The sequence below is a fragment of the Medicago sativa genome, chromosome 2 (genome assembly GCF_051527215.1).
Source record: "Medicago sativa cultivar Bolivia chromosome 2, Bolivia_mono, whole genome shotgun sequence".
NCBI classification, from domain to species: Eukaryota; Viridiplantae; Streptophyta; class Magnoliopsida; order Fabales; family Fabaceae; genus Medicago; species Medicago sativa.
Window position 1 is genome coordinate 69,804,264 of NC_140750.1, and position 24,827 is coordinate 69,829,090.

The 24,827-nt window shown below is 34.2% G+C and overlaps 2 protein-coding genes and 1 pseudogene across 3 annotated transcripts; 1 reads left to right on the top strand and 2 right to left on the bottom strand.

Moving 5' to 3' along the window:
• Positions 1-390: 390 nt before the first annotated feature.
• On the bottom strand, positions 391-4,012 carry LOC146950182 (histidine-containing phosphotransfer protein 1-like). The gene is made up of 6 exons (XM_085741550.1): positions 3,796-4,012; positions 3,507-3,640; positions 3,366-3,434; positions 1,200-1,271; positions 801-873; positions 391-618 (listed from the first exon to the last, which is right to left on the bottom strand). The coding sequence occupies exons 1-6, from the start codon at positions 3,853-3,855 to the stop codon at positions 571-573; spliced, it is 456 nt and encodes a 151-aa protein (XP_085597676.1). The 5' UTR covers positions 3,856-4,012; the 3' UTR covers positions 391-570.
• A 4,947-nt stretch (positions 4,013-8,959) lies between these two features.
• LOC146950183 (putative FBD-associated F-box protein At5g38565) lies at positions 8,960-12,592 on the top strand (annotated as a pseudogene). The gene is made up of 4 exons (XR_015027456.1): positions 8,960-9,636; positions 9,728-9,925; positions 10,042-10,330; positions 12,233-12,592. The product of XR_015027456.1 is annotated as a putative FBD-associated F-box protein At5g38565 (transcript).
• Positions 12,593-22,124: 9,532 nt separating this feature from the next.
• On the bottom strand, positions 22,125-23,852 carry CYP94C1 (cytochrome P450, family 94, subfamily C, polypeptide 1). Its single transcript, XM_085746126.1, has one exon. The coding sequence runs from the start codon at positions 23,761-23,763 to the stop codon at positions 22,267-22,269; it is 1,497 nt and encodes a 498-aa protein (XP_085602252.1). The 5' UTR covers positions 23,764-23,852; the 3' UTR covers positions 22,125-22,266.
• Between the last annotated feature and the right edge of the window lie 975 nt (positions 23,853-24,827).

Below are 24,827 nucleotides of genomic sequence, written 5' to 3' on the forward strand. Positions count from 1 at the left end.
CACCGACCTCAAAGTAGTTTATGATCTAAACTTTAATGGATAAGATCATTGAAAATAATATGATGTTGAAGAAGATTTGATAAGATATAAAAAAAAAATTGCTAAATTATTGAAAAAATTGAGAGTGACAAAGGAGCATGCAGAGAGGAGGTAAAAAATTGTAGAACACTTGACATAAAAAATTTCAATTTTATATATTGATACTTTTGGGTTAAAAACAATATTGAAAGCAATGTGAATTTTATAGAATCATGATACTTCATAAAAGAAAATTAATAACAAACATAAGATAACTTTTTTAACGAGCAAAAAGTTATCTTATGTTTGAAAAAGTAATTTGCAAAAGCACTGTCAAGAAGTATGGAACCATAACTTGGAGAAAGATTTGCTCCTAAAGAAAACATGATTTTTGTATGCAAACAAGAGACATGGTCCAGCATCATTAACAAACAATATCCCGAAACAACAAATTATTCGAAAACATTAGACAAACAACAGTTCGAAACAACACATTATCCGAAAACATAATTCTTATCCAACTGATGGAAAATTCAACAGCACAGATGAATTCTAGTTTGAAGAGTTTGATCTCTCAAGTCTGATAATCCTTTGCTCCATCTGCAAATTGATCAAAGTAATCAAACATATTAATATATCATACATGCTTTGGAAACTCAAGAATTGTTTCCCTTTCATGCAGTTAGTATATATCTAAGATGCATTTTAAAGGGCTAAAAGAGTTCATGCAGCTATGCCCTATCATGCACATGTCGTTAGATCAAGCCTGAGCAGCAACATACCTGAACAAAGGTCTTCAACTTTCTCTTGGTAGTAGCAAACTGATGTTTTACCCAGATCAATGTTAGATCAAGCCTGAGCAGCAAAATAAACAGACAAAAGTTAGATGGAAGGCATATAATAAAACTATCAAGACGTTACCAAATATAGAAGATACATACTAATAAATATAAAATAAATTTATATATTCTAATACGTGTCAACCCACTTTCTTATTTTATTTTTTCTTACAAGAAAGAGCAAGAACTCCTGACCATATCCATGAGTGTAGATAATTATTTATTTGTTTCCTAGAAGGTCTTGTTCAGTATTCTTCTACAAAAGAAGTTTTAATAGATAGCAGAAATAAACCATAGAGAGACAAAAGATCAAATCATGGACAATTCAGGCCAGGCACTTACATTATTTTGTTCATCTCATCGCAAGCTTTAACGAATTCAGGACATGCAATCCTCATATACTCAGCACCAATGCTGCAATATCAACTCGAAATTTAAGCTACAACAAATGCTAAAAGATGTAATATGCTTATAATTCTTATAAGATAGGCACTTGTGAATTGTGATGTTATCAGTAGAGCTTTCCAAATTAATGCAAACATCATCTTATATAAAGAAACAAACAATAAAAAAATTACACAGAAATACAAAGACAAATATTCGAGCTCAAGACTTGCTGCTACTACAAACATCCTCATATACCCAAAAACAAGACAACTATATTGTTCTGCAGTACTGAAGAGTATAGGGAAATGTGTACATGATAGGGTTGTTACTGTTAGATGAAATAAATAAGGCATGTCACCTATAAATGGGGAGGAGGGGTTTTAGTGTGAGCTGGGTCTTTTGGCATTGGGAGGTAGGCAGACCTTCGGAGTGCTGCCATTGTACTATAATTAAAGCGAATTCTTCCCATTTTCCAGCATTAATATACCAGTTTCTATCGGTATAAGGGTATAAAGAGAAAAAAAATTCTACTTTCAAGCTTATTCTCACTGTTAGATATTATTTATTATCCATCAAAGTCTCTTTGATCAGAAGGTCAAAAGTTTGATCCTTACTGCCTTTATTCACCTAACTGGAAATTGAATTTCAGAAAATTGTAAAATTGCAGTTTCCATGCCTTTAAGACCAAGGCTCTTTGCGCAGGGAGGTGTATTGGAAATTAGAATAGATAAAAGAGCCTAGAGGGGATATTTATGTGAGAACTAGTGTATGTTTAAGCATGCATGCATATGCATTGAAATTTACAGCTAAATGCAATACCAGAGGGGATATTATGGATAGCTAAATGCAATAAAACTTGTGGCCTGATGATAAAAAGCATAGCATTTTAGATCAACTAGTGTCAAATGAGAAGCAAACGAGAACCTATTACTTGAACTTCTATGCAGAACTGCACTGTAAGACAAAGCAGTATATGCAAGTTATCAAGTTTTAAAAGATTACGCATATCTATATTTAAATTCATAATCCATACAAGAATAATAAATCCATTATCATATTTTCAATGCATGATTTGGATTGGATTTTTTAAAAGATTTTAGTGGATTGTTAATGAATTTTTTGATCCATCCATTACAATTCAAATCCATATCAATCCAATGCATCCATCTTGCCACCCCCTATATATACAAGATATCATCTGTCCAACTGAAATACTTGTTTAAGTACTTATTTATTTATAAGAGTAATGCTATTTATAAAGAGGTCGGACTACAGACACACTCATTTACATGCATGTCAAACAAAACAAAAAAAGTGATATCTATGTCTCATTACTATCCACATCGATTAGGTAATGTTGAGAGTTTCACATTTGATGAGGTATGACTTGCAAATGTGTTTATATAATTAGGAGACGTCACTCATGTTACAGGGCGGTTTTGTAGGGCTGAGTTCGACTCAATCCAAATTTTAAGATAGTATCAGAGTTTAGTCAAGACCTGTTTGGCTACTCGTTATCAGGTCATGCTCTAGATGTCAAGTCCTAACCATGGTGGAGTGTATTGAGAATCCTATATGATCTAAAAATGTGTTTATACGTAGGAGACATCTCTCTTCTTACAAGTTAGTTTTGCAGGGTTCAGTTTAGGCTTAACCTAAATTTTAAGAGGTAACATTACAAAGTTATATAATGGGATGTCAAACCAGTATCGATAAAAATATGGCACAATAACATGGTTTTTTAATAAGTAAAATATAAGATATAAATTTTTGTTTTAATTCTACTGCATTTAAGTTTTTGTTTGACATTTCTGGTAAATATAATCAACTAGATTTATGCCACCATCTCATTTATGAGAACATGCAATTGTTTATCATGAGCTTGAAAATGATTATGCATAAAAATATATTGTTTGTAAGCTCTAATGCATGACAACAGGACTAAACTCTATGCATATTCATGGTACAATCAATGATGGGCATATCAAACTAAATAGTAATAACACATCAGAAAATCTCTTCTCAAAATTGTAAGAATATAAGGATGTATATGGGTGCAGTGTATGAATGGTCATTCCTGTTAGACTTAGAAAAATTGTGATAAAAGGATGTTAAAGGTACCTTTCACTTTTATCCTGAACTTGACGAGCTAGAGGGGCCAACTTAGAGAAGTCAAATGCTGAATTAGCACTGTATATATAGACAAAATAGTTAGATAATCAGCTTGAAAATGGAAAACCCTAAAATGAGCAGAAACATTACACATCAAGTGACATCTCAGCAAGGATCAAGCCAACATCAGCAAAATATGTTTCTATCTGCTGCACAACACGGTCTCGTCGTTCCACGGTGTTATTCAAACCTACCATCGCATTAAACCGGTCATTGACAACGCCCTGCAAAAAATGAAAAAAAAAACACCAAATATATATTTGAACATTCTTTCAAATAAGACAAATCGCTGAAACCACAACAAGATTATATTCACATACATTTCAAATTTAAACATGTACAGATGAAAATTAAATCACTTCAGATTGATTTTTTTTACCTCATCAAGCAATGCACTCAAGTATCCTTGCATCAGTCCTTTCAGAATTTCCATAGTCATGATCCCTAAGAAACAGAAATATATCTTCCCTTGAGAAGAAAAACTATAAGGAAGATTGATGCTTTAGTTGGAAGAGATTATTCTTCACGAGGAGTGTCACTTAGGTTTTAAATAAAAAGGTAAAGACAAGCAAAAGCTGTCAGCCAGCTGAACTGAATGAGTAGAGATGGAAAAAATCTGTCAGTTATCTTGGATTCAGCACAAAAGCTTATGAAATTTAGCATTGAAATGTGCAAATTAACATTCACGCCATAGTAAAAGACAAATTTCAAGGGGCAGTTTCCTTTTCTTAGTCTTTACTCTTTAGGATACGTTTGTTTCATGAATATCAAGATATTCTTGGGAAAGTAAACTGGTAAATGGTAATATGACATTCCTATGGCTGGCTGTTACTTTTCAATGTTATGTGAATAGAAATTATCCAGTAACTCAACCAACCATTAACCTTAACTCTACTTCTTTCTACCATCAGGGTATGGCGGGGGCCCAACTAAAAACCCGCACCCATTCACCATCAGGGTTTTAAAAAATAAAACTTATTATAATTCTTAAAATTAAATTATAATTATTAAAACAATACTCCTTCCGTCCCTTTTTATTAACCAATAGTCTCTATTTTTCTAAGAAAAATGCTTAACAGCACGACATCACCTTGTTGTGTAATCCACACGACACTTTATTCTACCTGCACACTATTTCAGAATTTTCATTTATTTGAATTAAAAATTTATTTAAATAAAGGAGAGGAGATCATGCCAAGTAATCTATCGTGCAGGGTGGTGCGCGGTGCTTTTGTCGTGCACAATAGCACTTCTCTTTTTCTAAACTAGACAATGACCACTTTCATAAACATTAATAGATACCATTCTACAGATATCCTAGCAGCACAGAGCCTTAATTCCGACTTTTCATATTGCAAGTGATTCAACACTCTGTTCATGCCTGAACACATTTTCAGGATCCACTCTAGTCTTTATCTTAACTAACTTGTTGAAATTATCCTTAAAATACCTATACCCCCAAACACTTGCTTCTATATAGCTTGTATTGTTCTTGGAGTTAATTCCCCAATCAAGATCCCTATAAGGGATCATATAGACTATAGTTATAAAGCTTCCTAATTCAATCTATATACCTTGCAGCATTCTCGTCTCTACAAGGAAAAGGGCTATCATATTATGAAAATTGACTCCTCTTTCCACCATATGGTTTTCATATCATCAATAGGCTATCTTCAATTAACAATCTTTGCCACAATCCTTCAATACCAGTTTCTGGTTTGCCTTTGAAAAGAATTTTAAGTGGTGTATCACTTGGAAAGCATGCAAAATAGAGAACATATTTTATCCAACTAGTTTTTTGACAATTTATCGATTGTGCGAACTACTAACAATTGATTTATGAAGCACGGTTTTTGCAAAGTATGGCTAGTTATTTTTAGTCTTCCATGTTGGGAATAAACTTGATGAAATTTGAACAACTTATTTCACTTTATGGCATCTGCAGTGTGCTTTGCGGCTTCAAATATTTAATTCAAATAGTAGTTATGCCTAAAGTCGCCTTAATTCAAATATTTATTCTTGGCAATATTTAATTTAATATATACTTCTAATCACATATCACAATTATATGTCATTTTAACAATGCAATGCAATCATCTTCTATTACATAAGTGATGGTGCTTGGTTCTTGAATGGAATTTTGAAGGTGTTTCATGCACACGGCAATGGTTTTCTTTTGTTTCTAAAATTCTACCTTCTAAAAATGGAATTTTCAACAACTGCGCTGCTACTACATTGAGCCAGAGAAAATGCTTTTGTATTTGAGCCCCATGTTTAACATCCATATGAAAATTAAAAAGAAACCAGCAACATACATTTGAATAAGGTACAGAGCGTGATGACCAAAGTTTTAAATACTGCCATTTACACCTCTTCAATTATCTGCATACTCGAAAATCTTTGCAAAAAGAAAACCACAAAGTACGAGGATGCAACTAAATAATATCTGATCTGATCCCCTTCTTAGGTGGTCTTGCAATTCTATGCGGTGTCTGAAAACTAATACTGCAATTAATTAACTTGAAAGGACATGAAATATTTATCATGACAAAGGAAAGGGCATGCTCAGGAGCCTCTAACTAACAAATAAGAATGACTCAAGAAACCACAATTCATTCAAAATCAACTCTCAAACTCCTGTATCAGCCATTGTGGTTAGATTCAATTTATTTACTTGTATTTATTTCTTGTAAAAACCTCGAAAATTATAATAAAGAAACGTTATGACTTGAGAAATCGTTGCACTTCAAACACGCACTGCACCGCCAAACATATACCAAAAAAAAGTTATTCAAAGCCTGTAAAATTTACTGCCAACAAGACTGAAAAATTAGAATCTGCAAATACCTAAACTATCTGCTATAATGAGATACAAAAAATTACCAAGTCACATAATTTCAATCTATAGACATAATATGAGGTTTTGCAAATCAAAACGTATAGCATTATATAATAATTTGATTCTGTTAAGATATCTAATAACCAAGATTAATCAAGTCAAGATTGGTAGCAGCACATAGCAGATTATTAGAGCTTTACTGTTTTCCTTTGCCCAAACTATTGCTACTCACAAAATTGAGTTTTGGAATGCATGCTAAGCCAATTTAAAAACTATAAAAACATAAACATGATCTTAGTCGGAAACTATAACAGATAACTATTGCCCAACTAAAGAACAAAAAAGCAGGCCTTCTCTTCTGTAAAAATTAGTTGTTTTCAATTCCAACCATGAAAGTTGAAACAACTAAATTACCTTTCGGCATCCAAATCTGCAACAAAAGCAATGGCAGTCTAACACACAAACGATATTCAAATGAAATGTAACATATATTTGTGTGAACTTTGTATGGAAAATTTGCTAAAATTGGTTAGCATCAAAATTAATTAATTAAATATTTTTACCAAAAAAGCCAAACAGCTGCATAACATATAGTCCAGGGATACCTTTGACGAATGCAAAACATTAACAAAAAGAGGGAGGGCAAAGGTCAAATGCCTTGTTTCATAACTACCTCCTACACCATGAAATTTCATTAAAGCTTGGGCACATTTAAAGCATTACTATGTATTTCAGAATGGAAAGAATCTCTTGATAATATTTACTCAAACAATCTATACCCTGGTCAATTACAAAAAAAGAAATATGGTTGAACCTACTAATTTATCACATAATAATTACAATTTACAACTAGTACATAAAAATGTAGGAGAAAAAGTTACAAATAAGGAAATTCTTAACCGCTAGCAACACTCTCTTATTAGGTGAAATCAATGTGTCCTCGTGAGCTTAGCTCATTTGGTATGGACAATGCATAAAATATGCAAGGTCCAGGGTTCAAACCTGGCCATCACACAAAAAAAAATTAATGTATGTCCCGCTACTTTAGGTGGGTTCCATTTCCAAAACGTAGGATCAAAATTGATTTAAATCAATTAGAGAGTGAGTATTAGAAAGAATGTACAAAAAAGAGTGTTGCACTTTTTCACAAAATATTATAACACTATTACAGTTAAATTGAATGCAGATTTTCTACAATATTTCCGCTACTTTAGGTGGGTTCCATTTCCAAAACGTAGGATCAACATTGATTTAAATCAATTAGAGAGTGAGTATTAGAAAGAATGTACAAAAAAGAGTGTTGCTAACACTACTTTTTCACAAAATATTATAACACTATTACAGTTAAATTGAATGCAGATTTTCTACAATATTTGTAAAACATGACATTTGTTTGTTTTTTGGAAAGCATATTTTCCCTTATTTTAGGATATGATAGATGATAGAACATTAGGACAATATTTGATCTAGGTAGTGGACTCCACTTTATGGTACAAGGATTGGTTGATTGATAGTGACATGTATATTGTAAAATCAAGTTAGAACTATACCAACCACAATTAAAATATATAACTAATGACTCCAGTAAAAATATGAAAATAATCATTCAAATATATAAAATACATCATCTAAAAATCTATAATAAATCAATTAAGAAATTCAAAATAAAAACTACATGAGTTATCAATTGAGTAACCGTTAAAAATATGAGGTTAAAATTATGAAGAAAAAAAAGTGATACAATTAATTGAATTTTGTTCGCAATATACAAAATAGAAAAGTGAAAAATTGATTCTGACTTATAAATAAAAAAGGTGAAAAAGTGAGTTTTTTAACGTATCAACCAAACGGACCAGTCCGGCCCCGCCCCCATCACCATCCCGTTTTTAGCGGGTTAGGTGGAGCGGGTACTCTACTAGGGAAATTGTACCCAATACCCTATCATCTATACCCTCACCCCTACATTTTACTTGAATTGACTATTTTACCCTTTTATATAAAGTTAAACCACCAGTGTTTTTTTCTCCGAAATTTGCCTGTTCACCCTGTCCCAAGTGCAAAGCTACCGGATCTGGTTCGAATCATGCTTTGGGTCCACATCTTTTTCTGCAATTTTGATTTGTAACTATGTTTTAGGAAAACGCAAAAACCACGTTTCTGAATTTCGGTTTCAGGCCTGGCACTGTTCTACGATTTACTAGTGCGATGATATTTTCCGGAAAACATAACCATCCTTGTCCATTTATGAAGATATACCACAAAACTAAGACATTGTTTTCTATTATTATTTGTTTGTTTTCCTTTTTAATTTGCGGTTTGTTTTATAGTGGTACGATGTAGAGTACTATTGCTGGGAAGGATTCATAAAACAATTAAAATCAGTTTGGTGGCATTAAGGATTCGGTGATGGGGTTTAATGGCATGAGGATTTGAAAGAATGATTTAACTAATTTTCGGACTCGTTCTTCATTGCTTTCATGAAAACAACATTACTCGAAATGATTAAAAAGGTTTCCGGGAATACATATCTGGACTGCCATGTGGGGGTGAAAACAAATGTGCTAGAAATCAAATGACAAGAAGGGTAATATTGGAATTTTTTATAATTTGTAGGGGTGAAGGTATAAATGTAGGGGTATATGGTAAAATTTCCCTCTACTAGTGGCAAGTTTAAAATCTCAGCCCACTCCGCGAACCAATGAAGCAACAAAAAACACCAATGAAGCAACAAAAAACGCAGGTAGTATACCAAAACGACGAGATCGCCCTAAAATACACACTCACTCTTGTTAGTTACTACTACGCTGAATCGACAGACGATGGCGGAGGAGTTAATGATGAAACCACCGAATGATGAAGAAGAAGAAGAATGGGAAGGAGGAGTCACCAATGGCGTCGACAGGTTGAGTAATCTACCGGACTCACTGTTATGCCATATCATGTCCTTCCTTCCGACGAGAACTTCCGTCGCAACGATGAATCTCGTCTCTCCCAGGTATCTTCATCTCTGGAAGGATCTTCAGGTCTTCGATTTCTACTTTCACCGCTCAATTCCGTTTCAAAAGGATTCATTATTCGTTAACTCTGTTCTCTCCCTCCGCAAATCCCGTGACATTCAAAAGTTCCATCTCACTCTCACATTTGATCGATACAAATCCGTCGATATTAAGAAGTTTCAACAGCTTCAAATCCGCTGATCACAATTTCACTTGGACATACTTTGATATAAATGATGGATTATTCAAACTGGGAATCGTTGGAAACTTTCATAGTATACTGGAAGCATTTTTTGATGCCTTTTCCCTTACTGAAAGTGAATTTGTCGACCCTATTCTCAACCTCATCCGAGATGACAACAGTGAATTTCATAGACAACTCCTAGTTAAGGAAGATGATGTATATCTACTTTCACGTCATTTGACATCGAAGGTGAATTTTTACTTTTATGGGTTATTTGTTTTTATATGTGTAGTTTGGCACTAATATTGCGCTATCATTTGTTGTTACCGTGTACATGCGGTGGCCAATTCATGCCCCTGTTCTAGATTATCCTGAATTTCGCGATTTACATCATTTGAAGTTAATTCTTCCATGTTTTAACTCAAATCTGCTGGTCCATGTTCTTGAACAATGCCACATGCTTCAAGTTCTCATAATTCAGAGCAACAAGGTTTGTTTACTTCTCAAGTTTAATTCAAACAATATTTGGTCTGTCTATATGTACATGCATGTATGTCTCTATCCGTACACGCAAATATATTTTTGAGTCTCACTTGTTGCTGATAGGAGGAACCACCACCATTGAGAACATGGCAGCCGGAGTCAACAACAGTTTCTCAATGTCTCAAATCTCACTTGACATATATTCATTTAGAAGGGTATCAAGGACTTGAAGATGAGCTGACATTTGCTGAATATATTTTGCGGAACGGACTTGTTTTGAAGACAATGCTTATTTTTGTTGATATTTCAATGGACAAAAAGGACAAGGACTGCTCTCTCAAAAGATTAACTGACATACCAAGGGGCTCTATCATGTGTCAACTTGAATTTGACCCAGCTGTATCTCCTTAAGGTGAAACCTCTTGCTGTCTTTTTTTTTTTTATCCGTCTTAATACATTAGAGTTGATTAAGACTGGCCTTGTATTTTTACTAAACTATCTGTGTCTTGAGTTCTTGACAATTGGACGTGCCTTGTATTTTTACACGCTTGTTAATTTTGCCCTATTTTAAACTATGCTGTTGTATAACTACGTAATCCCATACGTATCCAAATTTTCTTTGATTTATTTGTTTTCTCATAACAGTTTTTGTTTTATGACTTCGATCTTTGCAAGAGTTTGAGAAAGTGTTGGCCTTCTAGATTTCATGCCACTTAATGTACTTAGCGATTTTCTTCTGTTTACTCTATTATTGCTAACAAATCTTTATTTAATTGTGTACTCTTTATGTTGGCACAGCAATATTTTCAATTCATGGTATAGTCTGGGATTTTTTTTATTTTGGATTACCAAATCACTTATTAGTCAAATACCAATTATATTAAAGTATATAAGGTAAAAGTTATAGTCATACCTGTGAGGACTCCTATGCACTCATTTGGAACCTCAAGTTCTTCATCCGAAGCTCCCTAAGTTTATAATAGTTTGTATACGTTTTCTGTTGGTTCGCTTATTTTGGAGTGGCCTCTGGTTGTGGCCTGTTGTTGGCTTTGTTTGGTGGATTTAGTGGGAGTGTGGAGTTTTGTGGGGGTCGGTTTTGCTAATGTGATGGTCTGTTGATGTGGAGTGGTTAAGGGGCACATGTTGGTGTTGGAAGCTGATTTTGGCTCTTCGCCATCTTTTTCCAAATAATTGTTATTTTTGTTATCTTAGTAGTTTGTGTGTTAAACTCAGATATGCTCTGAAGTTGACTCTTAGATGTGGAGTACTAGAGTGGTTTTGGCTTTGAACTCATTATGTTGTCTTGATCGTCTCAGATATTAGAGCTTCTTAGGGTTTGGCTAACTTGTGGACCTCAACATGATACTGAACTTGTATTTTTGTGGAAGCTCATTAATCGCGGTGTTCAGTTGCAGAAGTGTGTTTTTTCCTTTTCCCACTGTCAATGGGATGAGCAGTGCGGGTTGTGCAATAGTAGGTATTGGAGTGCGTTGGTGTGTGGCATGGTGGTTGACGATATGGGAGGGTGGTGGATTGTGATTTTGTGCAGAATTTCTAATCAAGCTTAGTATATAGTCTCTTGCAAGCTTTTGTCAATTATTTATATCACTTCCTGCATAATTATTGCAGCAACGTGTGGAGGTTGGTTTAATTCTTGTTTGTTGGGTTAGGAACTTGTGTGGGTATACTCTTTTGTGTTGAGAACTTGGTTGGATTGTTCTTTCCATAGTGCACTTCTTGTGCCTAAAATTTAGGACAGCGACACTGAGTATTAAGTTGCCTACCAAATGCAGATGCTCTATACTCAGGAGTGTCGGTGCTGATTTTTCTAAGACTATTCATGCTTTAGATAGACTAGTACAAGATTGTTTTAAGATACAAAGTGTGTTCCAATCTAATTATTACTCTAGAGGAACAGTTGTGTTGATAGAGAATTACAAATGATCTCAGTAGTTGAACTTTTTTTTGTGTATAATGGAGGTAGTGAAACTTGAATCTAAGACCTCATACATACATACTAACTACCTCACAGTTTATGCTGCATCGTTGAGAACCTCAATTCCCTTTCTTAGTACATTCCTAGAACCATAACAAGAACACTAAGGTATTGTGGTGTGTGGATTTAAAGTCCGTTTTCCCAAGCTTGTTATTTGGATTTTGGCAAAAAAAACAAAGAGGTTTTGATGCTTTGTTAGCATATTTTTCTGCCTTGATGTGTTTGCATATTGTTACTAATATTGTCTCATGGCTTATTGTTTAATACATGTTAATAAGGGAAGACTGAAATTGTTTTAATTATTTTTGGAACCTGAAGCAGGACAATTTAGAAAGATCATGGCCGAAAGGAAACTGAGGAAAAAAGTCTATTGCAGCTTGATTATTTGTGATAGACACCACTTGAAACAGAACAGATATGCTCCAATGAAAACAAAGAAGTGCATGTTTGGTTTGAAGTTGACAAAGTACATTTATAGAACAAAAGTACATTTTCATGACTTTGAATTTATACTCCTAAAGTACATCAGGCAAACCATATTTGGCTTCAAAGATATACTCGTATGAAAGTAAGGTCTATGATACTTTTTAGTTCTGCTTTTGTCGTTTCTGGATTTAAAGGGAAGCAGGTCCTTTGCTTGGATAGTATCAATCGATTTACCTTTTATCAAATTCCATAGATACTCATGTGGTTACCTTCTTATTACTTTTAAACTTCAAAAGCTGCTTTGTCAATGATTTATAAATTATAATGAAAGCAAAGAATGTGAAGTGAAGTGAAGTTCAAGGAAAATATTTGAGGATTGCTCTTTAGGCGCACTAAAAGAAGCCTGAATGGCAATTAATTATTGTCAGACGAATGACAGTTAATTGTTGTTCGAACACTTTTTAAATCGATTAAATAACTTTTTAAATAGGTTTAACCAATTTAAAAAATGCTCGAATTAAAATTAACTACCGCTTAACGTGTTTTAGATGCTTATAAACAATCTTCATATGATTTTTTTTTTGTTCGTGAGCTTAGCTAAGTTGGTAGAGACAATGCATAATATATGCAAGGTCTGGGGTTCAAATAATGGCCACCACCAAAAAAAAATGATTTTTTTTGAACAAGCCAAAATGAAATTATATACCAACACCAATATAGCAGCTCCCAGGCACAAGGTGTGCCTAAGAGACCACTATAAAATTACAAAAGGAGTCAGTATCAAAAGCACAAAAGAAAACAGAAAACAAGGTGATTAGTCAATGCCTAAACAAGCCAAAGGGTTTGACCACCACCTCTGAGTACTATAAACAAACATGGCTTTTTTAGCTTTCAGTCACGCTAAAGATAACAGTTTAACATTTTCTAGCAACCTGGGGGCATCGGTTACAACATTATTAAAAGGACGGTTATTGCGTTCGTTCCACAAAACCCAAGTACAAAGGAGCCAGATTAATTGCAGAAAGGAACCACTTAGCTTTACCAGCACCTGTCATAAAAGTAAACTGCACCAAATGATCTGCTACATTAATGTATCCGCCCCCACAAAACCAATCCAACGACGCACCTGCTGCCACAAAGGAACAAAGGATGAGCATGATAGAAACAAGTGCTCAGCCGTTTCGACCTGGCCACAACCTGCTACACAAAGAGCCGCCTCTTAATGAAGAATGCCTCGATCTGTCATATTTGCTTTCGTAGGTAAGCGATTCCGCAAAAGCCGCCACGCAAAAATCGACACCTTCAACTGAACCTGGAGATGCTACACTAAGTCCAAAGCGCTATCCAAATGAGGTGTGTCAGTGGAGGTTAAAAAATCATAAGCATCTTGAACAGAGTAACCTTCCACAGGGTCCAGAAGCCACACCCAAGTATCTGAAACATTAGGAAACAGAGAAACATCAAGCAGAAGAGTCCTACACTTCTCTAATAAATTATCCTCCCACACCCACAACCTACGCCTCCACCGCCATCCCTCCCCTCCCTGCATTAGACCAAGAGAGAACATAGTTGCAACTGACACCGTTTTGTTCTCGGCTAGAGCATACAACCTAGGAAACCGCTCACTAAGAATCGTACCACCCACCCATCTATGAGTCCAAAACAACGTATCAGTCCCGTCTCCCACCTTCCTGACCACACTATCACCGAACCACCTACTCCCTACATCGCCTACACGTTCTCGAATCCTCCCTACCTCCCTCCACCAAGAAGAACAACTCCGGCCCCCAACCTCCAACCTCCCATCAATGTCGCCATAACGGGCGACTAGCACCTGATACCATAACTCTTCTCTATCCACTAACATCCTCCAACACCATTTACCTAGCAACGCTACATTAAAATCCTTCAATTTCATAACCCTCAGACCTCCAGACTCCTTAGAAGAGCACACAGTATTCCAACATATCCAAGTAATTTTTCTATGGTCCTCACCCCCCCCAACCTCAAAACAAATTTATCCAACAAAGATTCAATGGAAGAGATTATACCTGATGGAGCTTTAAAGAAGGAAAAAACATAGACAGACAGAGAAGTCAGCACTGATTTTAGAAGGATCAAGCAGCCACCAAAAGAGAGAAATCGGCTATTCCACCCCGACAGTCTAGATTTAATTCGATTCACAATTGGGTCCCAAAAAGAAAGACGCCGCGGATTACCCCCTATAGGTAAACCTAGATACAAAAAAGGAACCTTCCCCACTTTACAACTCAACACCGAAGCTGCTTCACTCAACCACGAATCCGAAATATTGACTCCAACCAAAAGGCTTTTATTAAAATTCACCTTCAATCCGGACATCGACTCAAAAATGACAAGAGTTTCCCGAAGAGCACAGACATTTGTCCAACTTTTTTGACCCAACAACAGAGTAACGTCAGCAAACTGAAGATGAGACACCACCGCCGGGTTGGTTATCCCTATTGTATAGCCCGCAAACAACTGGTTGTCAACCATGGCTTTCACCAAGATGTGAAGTCCCTACTGTATCCCCCTGATGAAGGCCCCTATGTAAGGAAAATTCATTCGTATGACTACCGTTGACTAGAAGAGAAGCTATAGCAGTACCAATACATTCTCTAATCCATTTCCTCCAGAGGACAGGAAAAGACATTTGTTCCATAACCGCGTCCAGATAACCCCAATCAACGGAGTCGTATGCCTTTTTAAAATCCACCTTAAATAACAGAATCTCCTTCCTCAACTTACTAGCTTCGTCAACCACCTCATTGGCTATAAGGATACCATCAAGTATTTGCCGATTTTTAATAAAAGCAGACTAAGGTAATATATAACCCACAACTCTGCGCACATATAGAGCCCATAACTCTATCTTCATAATAAGGGTTTTATTTTATGCACCATATATACTTCTCACGCGCCTTATAAATTTTACGAAAGTGCCCATGGGATTTCGGTTTATAAAATCTGAACAAATCTAAACTATGCTAGGATTTTATAATATGAAATATGCTTATATATCAGCAATCATAAAACCTCATTTCAGCAGTTTTGAATTTTGCTTTTAAAAACAACAAAAAAAAATTAAAAAAATTATAGAAACTTTTTAAATAAAATCATAAAAATACCATAAAAAATTCTAAATATCAAATAAAACTAATGCAATTTAATTTTTTCTGGATTTTTATAAGAATATGAAGAAAAAAACAATTTAAAAAAATGAAAATGAGTCTAAACGATGGAATTTTGGATTTTGAAGGATGGAGTCCCGAAAGAAGTCCTTTCTATGGGAGTCTTGATCCTTGATTTTTTTCTGATTTTCTTGGGAAGTTTCAGAGCAATCTGATCAAGTAGCCCAAAAACAAGATTCTTTACTAAGAACAAGTAACAATGACCTAAAATAGAAGGATGAGAGTTAGGAAGATTAATATGGTCATTAAACTGGTTATCCATGTTACAAACAAACTCAGAATTTTTGCTGATACAGTTCAGATTATATAATCTGAACTGTCATTCCCCTGAAAAGGGTGTTTAAGGGGTGTTCAGATTCTATAATCCGAAAAAGGAAGGAAATCACCCCATTTGTATTCTCGAAAGAGATTGAGAATCGGGTCGACAAATTCATTTTTATACAAGGAAAAGATATCAAGAAATGCTTCCAACATACTATGAAAGCTGCCAACAATGCCCAATTTGATAAAACTGATATCTATATAAAACTCAAAGTAACTCCAAGTGATATTGTGATCGGTGGATTTCAACCTCCTAGAGCTGAAGGAATGTGGAGTGGGAACTTTGGTCAAAGGTATGTATTTTAAGTAAAAGTCAATGTCCAGAGTTTCCAACTTGGGAGAGCCGGACAGAAAGGCAACTTCTGAATCTACAATGAGTTCACCAAGTTTCCACCTTGAAGATTAAACATTCCTTTTGTCTTTTTTTTTGCCCAATCCAAAACCTCATTCACCACCAACACCCCATCCACCAAATTCCTCCCTCTGAGGAAGGCCGATTAATTAGTTGAAATAATAGATCTCATCACCCCGACCAACCTCTTAGCCAACACTTTAACAATTAGTTTGTACAAGCACTTCAAAAGTGAAATTGGACGATAATCTTTTAACTCAAAGGGATTATCAATTTTTGGAATCAAAGCCACGAAGTATGACAAGAAGCTTTTAGGTAAAACTTCATTCTCATGGACTTAGTCGAACATAAATCTAATATTCCCATTCAAAAGGTACTAGAAAGCCTTGATGAAAACAAAATTGAAACCATCGGGTCCCAGACTTTTATTACCATCACTTTCCAAAACCATTGTTTTTATTTCCAAAAGTGAAAAAGTCGCCACCCGAGGTTGTCAAAATCGGGACTTTACTTCAGGTCGATATAGGATAGTAAAATCATAAATCCTAAAATCGCAGGCAAAATCAACGATTCTACCAAAACAAAAATAATGCTAAATATATGTTATAAATTGCATAGTCATAAATGACATAAAGTTCAAAGTCCACAAAATACATATACATAAATTATTCAAAGCTTGGATGCCAAATATTCTTTAGTAGTCATCATAATGCTAAACAACCTAGACCAACACTTAAAGTCAAATATTCTTTATGTTAAGTGAATGAATGAAAAAAACCTGACTTTTTGGTATTTATAGAACCAGGTCATGGGTGCAAATCAGGTCATTTGACAAACCGGGTCAAAAATTGACGCGTATCAAAAAATGGACAAAATCCTCTAAAATCTTGCGATTTTGAACAGATTTCACGATTTTGTGCGATTTTGATAGGATTGTGCCTGTTTTTGGGATTCTACTATGGATTTTAGTCGTTGAAGCTAAGGAAAATCGCAAAATTCAAAATTTTGCGACTTAAGTCGCAATTTTGCCAACAATTACCAACGAAGCATTTTCCACCTCCTCAAGCCTTGCAAAGTTTACCCCATCCAACTTTGATCGGTCCCAAGAAGTAGATGAGACATGACTCCTAAAATAGTTCACCACCGCCTCCCTCACCTCCAACGATTTTTGAATCCAAACCTCATCGACCTTAATTTTCTTTATTGCATTTCTTCTATTTCTACATTTAATACAATTATGATATTTTTTAGAGTTTGCATCTCCTTATCTAAGCCATTTAGACTTAGATCGTTGAACTTACAAACCATCTTTACTTCTCAAAAGTCTCCATAACTCCCCATATTTAATTTTCCTCCCCTCCACATCCACATGTGTTAAACTCCCTCCCCCCTCTCACATCCAACTCCGCAATTTCCTCCATAAGCAACACTACTCTATCCTCCAACTTCTCATATTCCACCTTATTCCACTCTTTAATCACTCCTTTGAATCCCTTTAATTTTTCTTTCAACACAAAACTCATCCACCTGATCACTGAAACTCTTCCCAAGCCTCCTCCTCTACCCTTTTGAAATTTCAATTATCCAACTAATGATTATTAAATCTAAATGGCTTCGGTCCCCCAATCACCACGTCCTTCCTTCAACACCAAAGAACAATGGTCCGAAACATCCCTAGGAAGAACCCAAAGCGAGTAATCCCCTTCCATAATGGACCAACATTCTTAAAAAACCTCTTCACTTCTATTCCTCCAAAACTCCAGCAAATAGCTATAAAGATAGAACCTAATTCGCCATAGCATGATATTTGAACCATATTGGATTAGTGGAACAACTTGTAATTGGTGATAATCTTTTTTCTTCTTGTTGACAGAAACTTGTAATTTGAGTGTTGAGACAGAGAGAATAATTATTGATGGAAAAAAAATTCAACTATGAACTATCCATTATTCGAGCTCTATATGTTGGATAAAACTAACATTAATGTGTATAAAAAAGGCTACATTATACTCCCTTCGTTCCTTTTTAAGTGTCGCTTTTGGAAGAAAAAAAATTGTTCCTATTTAACAATCATTTTTAGGCTTTGTTTGGATGATCAAAGAAAGTATAAAGAAAGAAAGAGTAAGGAAAGATTATATGAGGAAAGAAAAAGAATAGAAAGTGAGTGGATTGCTTTCGTTGTTTGGTATAAAAGAAAATGGAGTAGAAAATTGAAGGAAAGAAAGATCCATATTTATTAATTGACATAAATACCTTTAAAGACAATATATATATATATATATATATATATATATATATATATATATATATATATAGGGACATATCACATGAGAATGACAATTATATATGAGAATGATAAGAATGATTTTTGGCCATTAGATTTAAATCTACGTCTGAGATTTAAAGGTCTTAAAGTGATCTGTCATGTGTACTTTTTTTATAGGATATAGATATTTGTCTCATTTTTTTAATTTTTCAACTCGCTATTTCATTTTTTTTCCGACTCAATGGCGTATATAGCTATATTTTTTTTTTAATATTTTTTCAACTCAATGTTATATTGTTTTATGCATTATATATATATATATATATATATATATATATATATATATATATATATATATATATATATATATATATATATATATAGGGGAATGCTAATACACACCCACCTTAATTTTAGAAGGTGTGCATTAGCATCCTACACCCATTTGCTTTTGACATAAAATACCCTTCCACTTTTTTTAATTGCCAATATGTATATTGCCCTTTAAAGTAATTTCCCACTCCTTCTCTCAAGAAATCTTCACGTGGCTGACCTGTTAGAACCAGATTGTGAACATGCCATGGATGTAAACTAAGCAAGATCCAATTTATCCATAACCTTCAAGTGAATCGACCGAGAATATAACCAAAAATGCAAAAAACAAAAGCCTTTAATTAAGCCGACCTAGATCCAAAGATAACACATCCATAACCAAAAAACGAATTTGTATATTTTCCGATCAACGCAGAATGGAATACGGCGACGGAATACGATGGCACCTTCAATACACAATATGGCGGCGCTTCCTGTGATGTTGTTTGCATCACAAAACTAAATGAGTGGGCGCGTGAGGAGAATTTTTGCAGAGAGAGAAACTATTGATGTGGGTGGGAAATTACTTTAAAGGGCAATATACTTATTGGCAATTAAAAAAAGTGGAAGGGTATTTTATGTCAAAAGTAGATGGGTGTAGGATGCTAATGCACACCTTCTAAAATTAAGGTGGGTGTGTATTAGCATTCCCCATATATATATATATATATATATATATGTTGTTTCCTTCCTCAATCATGGGAACCAAACACAGTGTTAAAGTTCAATGCAACAATAAATGTTGTTTTACCAACATTGCCCTTAGTTATTTATTGCGGAGAGATAAATATATGAAATACTCCCACCGTCCCATATTACTTAACACAGTTGACTCTGACATACATATCAATGCATATTTTTTATCTTTAATATCTTCAATTATCTATTAGAAAAAATTATGAAAATTTAATACTTTAAAAATACTCATCGAGGCGAATCCAACTACATCTTATATGATACTATTTATCTTTGTATATTAGTAGAAAAATATTATCAAAGTATATTAAATCAATATTGTACATTGTCAACTAGATCATCTATTGTGGGACGGAGGAAGTAAGATATTAAATGACTAAGGCTATTATTGTAAAAGTATAAATTATTGTATAAGAAAAAGTAACATTTATTGAATGTATTGATTTGTGTAAAATATCAAAAAGTGACACTTAAAAAGGTACAGAGGTAGGACTTTGGATTCACATATATTCATTCCTTCCCTCTTGAATTTGAATGTAGAGTCCATGCACTTTCGGTAAAATGCGTATGAAATAGGCTACATTATACTTTTCGATACCTACACGTGGACTAATGTCTGCATCAAAATTTTATTTTGTTTATGATATGGGGCAATGACTATTCTAGCTCTAGAGAGGAATGACGTGTGCCATCATCTGCCATGTTTTGAATTTCTTATCACGGGAGTTGCAAGTCTATATTTAACTAATTTAAATATAACACGTTTATTTCCGAAAATTTCAAAAGAAAATGAAACGATTATTTTTATTTATTGTTTCATATTTCATTGACATGCAACCGGTATGGGCAGATATTTTGAGAGATTTAGCTTGATTCTCAAATCTCCTTATTCTCTTCATTATTAGGTGGGGGAATATTGAAACATTTCACCATGCTACCAAGAACAAATGCAAAATGATATTCAAATCCTCTTTGTTTAAACATTTGATAGAGCAATTTTTTTTTTCAAGGCAAATACCCCTTATTCTTTCTCTTACATGTGGGTTAAGTACATTTTGTATTTCTCTCTTTATTTAATAAATTTGGTTGTTAAAAAAAATACAATGACCTTGAACATTTTTTATCTCATTAATTATCTTTAATTATTGTTTATTAATATGAACATAGTCATGATCAATGTATACAATACAATGTATGGTGATGAATTATTGAATGAGTTCATATGCTATATTTTTATGGGTCATGCTAACCGGTGCCCCGGGACACTGGTTAAGCATACCATAAAAGGGAATTATTACCATAAAAGGAAACTGCTTTTTACTTTAGGCAAATGTTAACTTGTGCCCTCAAGGGCACATGTTAAGGAACTCAATATAGAAATATACCTATTAAAAGTCGTGCAGTCAACTTCTTAAAAGTTAAAATGTTATGTTTTCCAATGCAAAGTTGCTCTTTTTGGGTTCCTTAACATGTGCCATTAGGGCACAAGTTAACATGACCATTTACTTTATTATAAATTAATCACACAATTTCAATGCATTAACTACTATATAATTTCATTTTTCATATCCTTAACCAGTGCCCCGGGAGCACCGGTTAGCATTTCCCTATTTTTATTTGTTTGTTGTGAAACGTATATAATATTTATAAAAAAAAAAAGATGTATAACCTAAAATTGAATTATCATACCCCAATATAGAGAAGCAAATATTAAAATTAATAAATAAATTAGAAGATTGATATACAAAAAGCCACTACCCAACAGCAAAACTATAAACATGAAACAAGCAAAAACGGAATTATCAACAATTGTAATCTAATGAATAATGACTTGCACACACACATCTATGGACCATTATATAAGTCATAAAGTCATTAAACCAGCTCCTATAGGAGGGTTCAAAGGAAGAAAAAAGACATGAAACTTAAATTTTCAGTTAACAAAACCAGCAAAATCAAATAAGTACCATCTTAAATTTACCCGCAACAGCAACAAGTCGCTTGAAAGCAACCAACATCGAACTCAATCTCACCCAAGTAAATTCACATTATATGGTCTCCATAAACTTAACTTAGTTGGTAGAAGAGATGAAATCTTCTCCATTTCTCAAAAGAAATAGCAATATCTATTATAGTTTTGAATAAGTAAATTATATAAAATCATATATTTTTAAAATCGATGACATTAATTATACATTCATACATCAAAATTATAATAATGGAGATGTTCATTTCTTTTAAAAAAAATGGATTCATTGATAGAGACATTAAATTATATATGCACGGGTAGAAGTTTGAACCCTGAATTCTTCATTTATTCATCTTAAGAAATGATTTTTTTAATAACTAAAGCTACTTACCAAATAAAAGAATAACATTATGTATTCAGATAATTTCCCCGTCATATCTCAGCAACCCTCAGCTACCAAATCAAATAGAATAGAGTGTGGGGACCTAGAAAATGAATAGAGTATGAATGCATTTTAAAAATCAACAATAAAAGGAGAGTGAAAATAAGTAGGTTGATATAGCGAGAAAGATATGTCAAAAAACTAACAACCGACAAAGAGAAAGATGAACTTTCAATTTAGTTGTGGGATTAATTATTTACATCATTACATGATTAATATACTACATAATATGATTTATTTTCAATAGATAGATAATGAACCACGCTTAACTAGCTAATAAGAACTTCCATGTGATATCATTTTTCAAATACCCGAACCATCAACCCATCCTTCAAAGAGGCAGTAAGACCCGGACCAAATCTAAGCTCTTGATCATTTCCATCAACCCGAATCTCAAACCTTCTAACCAAACCAACAACAACACATTTCATTTCCATCAAAGCCAATTCTTTCCCCAAACAAACCCTAACACCACCTTGAAAAACCGGATACTTAAACATACTCTCACTCACAAAAACCCCATCTTTCAACCATCTCTCCGGTTTAAACACCCCACAATCGGATCCCCAAATCCGCTCCATCCTACCCATTGCATATGGGTGATAAGTCACCCGACTCCCTTTTGTTATGTAACTTCCATCTGGTAACACGTCATCATTTTTTGCAAATTTCGAGTCAAATTGAACCGGTGGGTAGAGTCTTAGTGTTTCATAAACAACAGCATTTAAGTAATGCATTTCACGAATTTCTTTGAAACTCGCATATTCATGGACCGGGTCCATTACCCGGTCCACTTCCTCCCGAATCCTTTCCTCCACTTCTTGGTTCTTCGATAACAACCAAAACAAACAAGTCAACCCTGCTGCCACCGTGTCACGACCAGCCAATAAAAAGCTCGCAACTATGTCTCTTAAATATTTTTCCTCGTTGACCGAACACATAAACCTTGAAAGAAGATCATTTCTCGCTGAAAAACCAATTTCTTTACGGTTTTTAATGATCTTCTCCGTTAACTTGTTCACTACGTTGATAGCTTCCTTAAGCTTCTTCTCTGAGCCAATATTGAAGAACCTTTTGATTTTCCAAATCAACGGTGATGGTGACAATGCACGTCGAGCCGAAATTTTCGACGCCGTGTCAAAGGCCGTGGCTAAATCCGAAACCGGTAAAGAAAGTTGAAGACATTGTGGATCCCAACCAAATGAAAATTTGCATACGTTGTCAAAAGAAAAACGTCGCATGATGTCTTGTAAATCAAAAACTTTTTCATCACGTGCAAATGAAAACATAAAAGGAACAAGTCTCGTATGAATTTCTTCGTTAATCATTTCTAAAGCATAGGAGCGTACCGTTACACTTGTGAGTTCAAGGCTTGCCATTTTACGTTGAAAGTTCCATGAAACCCCATCAACGTTAAATATTCCATTACCAAGAAGATCACCAAGGATTGTAGAGAACGGTTTTCCTTTTGGGTAGTTATCGAAACGGGTTTTGAGCATGTGTTCTATGTTTTGTGGGTTGCATGTGATGGTGTTGTTGAGCACATGGATGTGGATGGTTCCAGTTGGTGATTTTTTTAGGAGGTGAGTGTACCAATCACTAAGGTTTGTAAACTCTTTGGCCCAATTCATGGTTATGTAGCTCCAACAAATGTTGCAGTTGCACCATAGTTTCATTCTTGAGATGAAGATGAGGAATGAGAAGATGGAGAAGATAAGTGTGAAGGTGAAAAACAAGGTGAAGATTGTGGTGGGTATGGAATTTTGGAACCATTCTGAAATCTCAAGAGTCATTTTGATTTGTAGAATAACTTTATTAGCTCTTTAGCATGAAATGAATGAGGTTTAGAGAATGGGTGTCTAGCTAGTAGGGTTTGGAATATATACATATTCACCATTACTATATAGTGAGAGGTTTGGTTAAAAAGATGAAATGAAAAAAATGTGCGTTTTGTATTTGCAAGCTCATATTCAAACAGGTTGTAATAATCACGTGTGTCATTTTTATTCAGACTCTGAGTGGGTATAAGTGGTAAAAAAAATTGATTCCACTTTAAAATATTGTATTCAATATAAAAAATAATAAAAAAATTAAGTCTCCTAAAAAGAAAATAATAAAAAAATTAAGTGGTCCAATAGTTTTTTTTTTTTTGAGGTGTCCAATAGACTATGTCACATATCAATGTATTTTCCATGTATTAAGCATGTGACGTCAATTGGAGGAAACTAGAATTGCATTCTTTTTTTGAGGTGTCCAATAGTTTTTTTGAGGAAACTAGAATAGGTCTTTTTTTTTTTTAGAATAAAGGAAACTGGAACAGTAGTTGGCACCACGAATACCATTTATTTACATGCATGACGCAATTTGGAATAATGGCCATTAACTCATGATTTCTTCAAGGTTTTTTTCTAGATTACCATTGATTTACCCACCAACCAATGAAAATGAACAATTTATTAGTGGGGTCAGGATAGTTCATGAATACCACATAAAAAGGTGAATATTCATTGGTTGAGGTAAATTACCCACCATTCATTAGTCAAACATGCAAATATATTTTTTAAGAGAAATACTGTATGATCACTGAAATCATCGTTTGAAATAAGCAAGTACTCCCTCCGGTCCTATTTATAAGATAAATTTTGGTCAACAAAAGTTAATGTATTTGGTTAAAAAATTGGACGAAATACATTCACTTTTGTTGACCCAAATTTCTCTTATAAATAGGACCGGAGGGAGTATAAAATTAAGGGTTTAAACTCTGACATCCACGTATATAATGTGATGTTCTTATCAACCATAAGCTATCATCACGAGATTATAATCACGAGATTATAAATACATCGTTTTATATGGC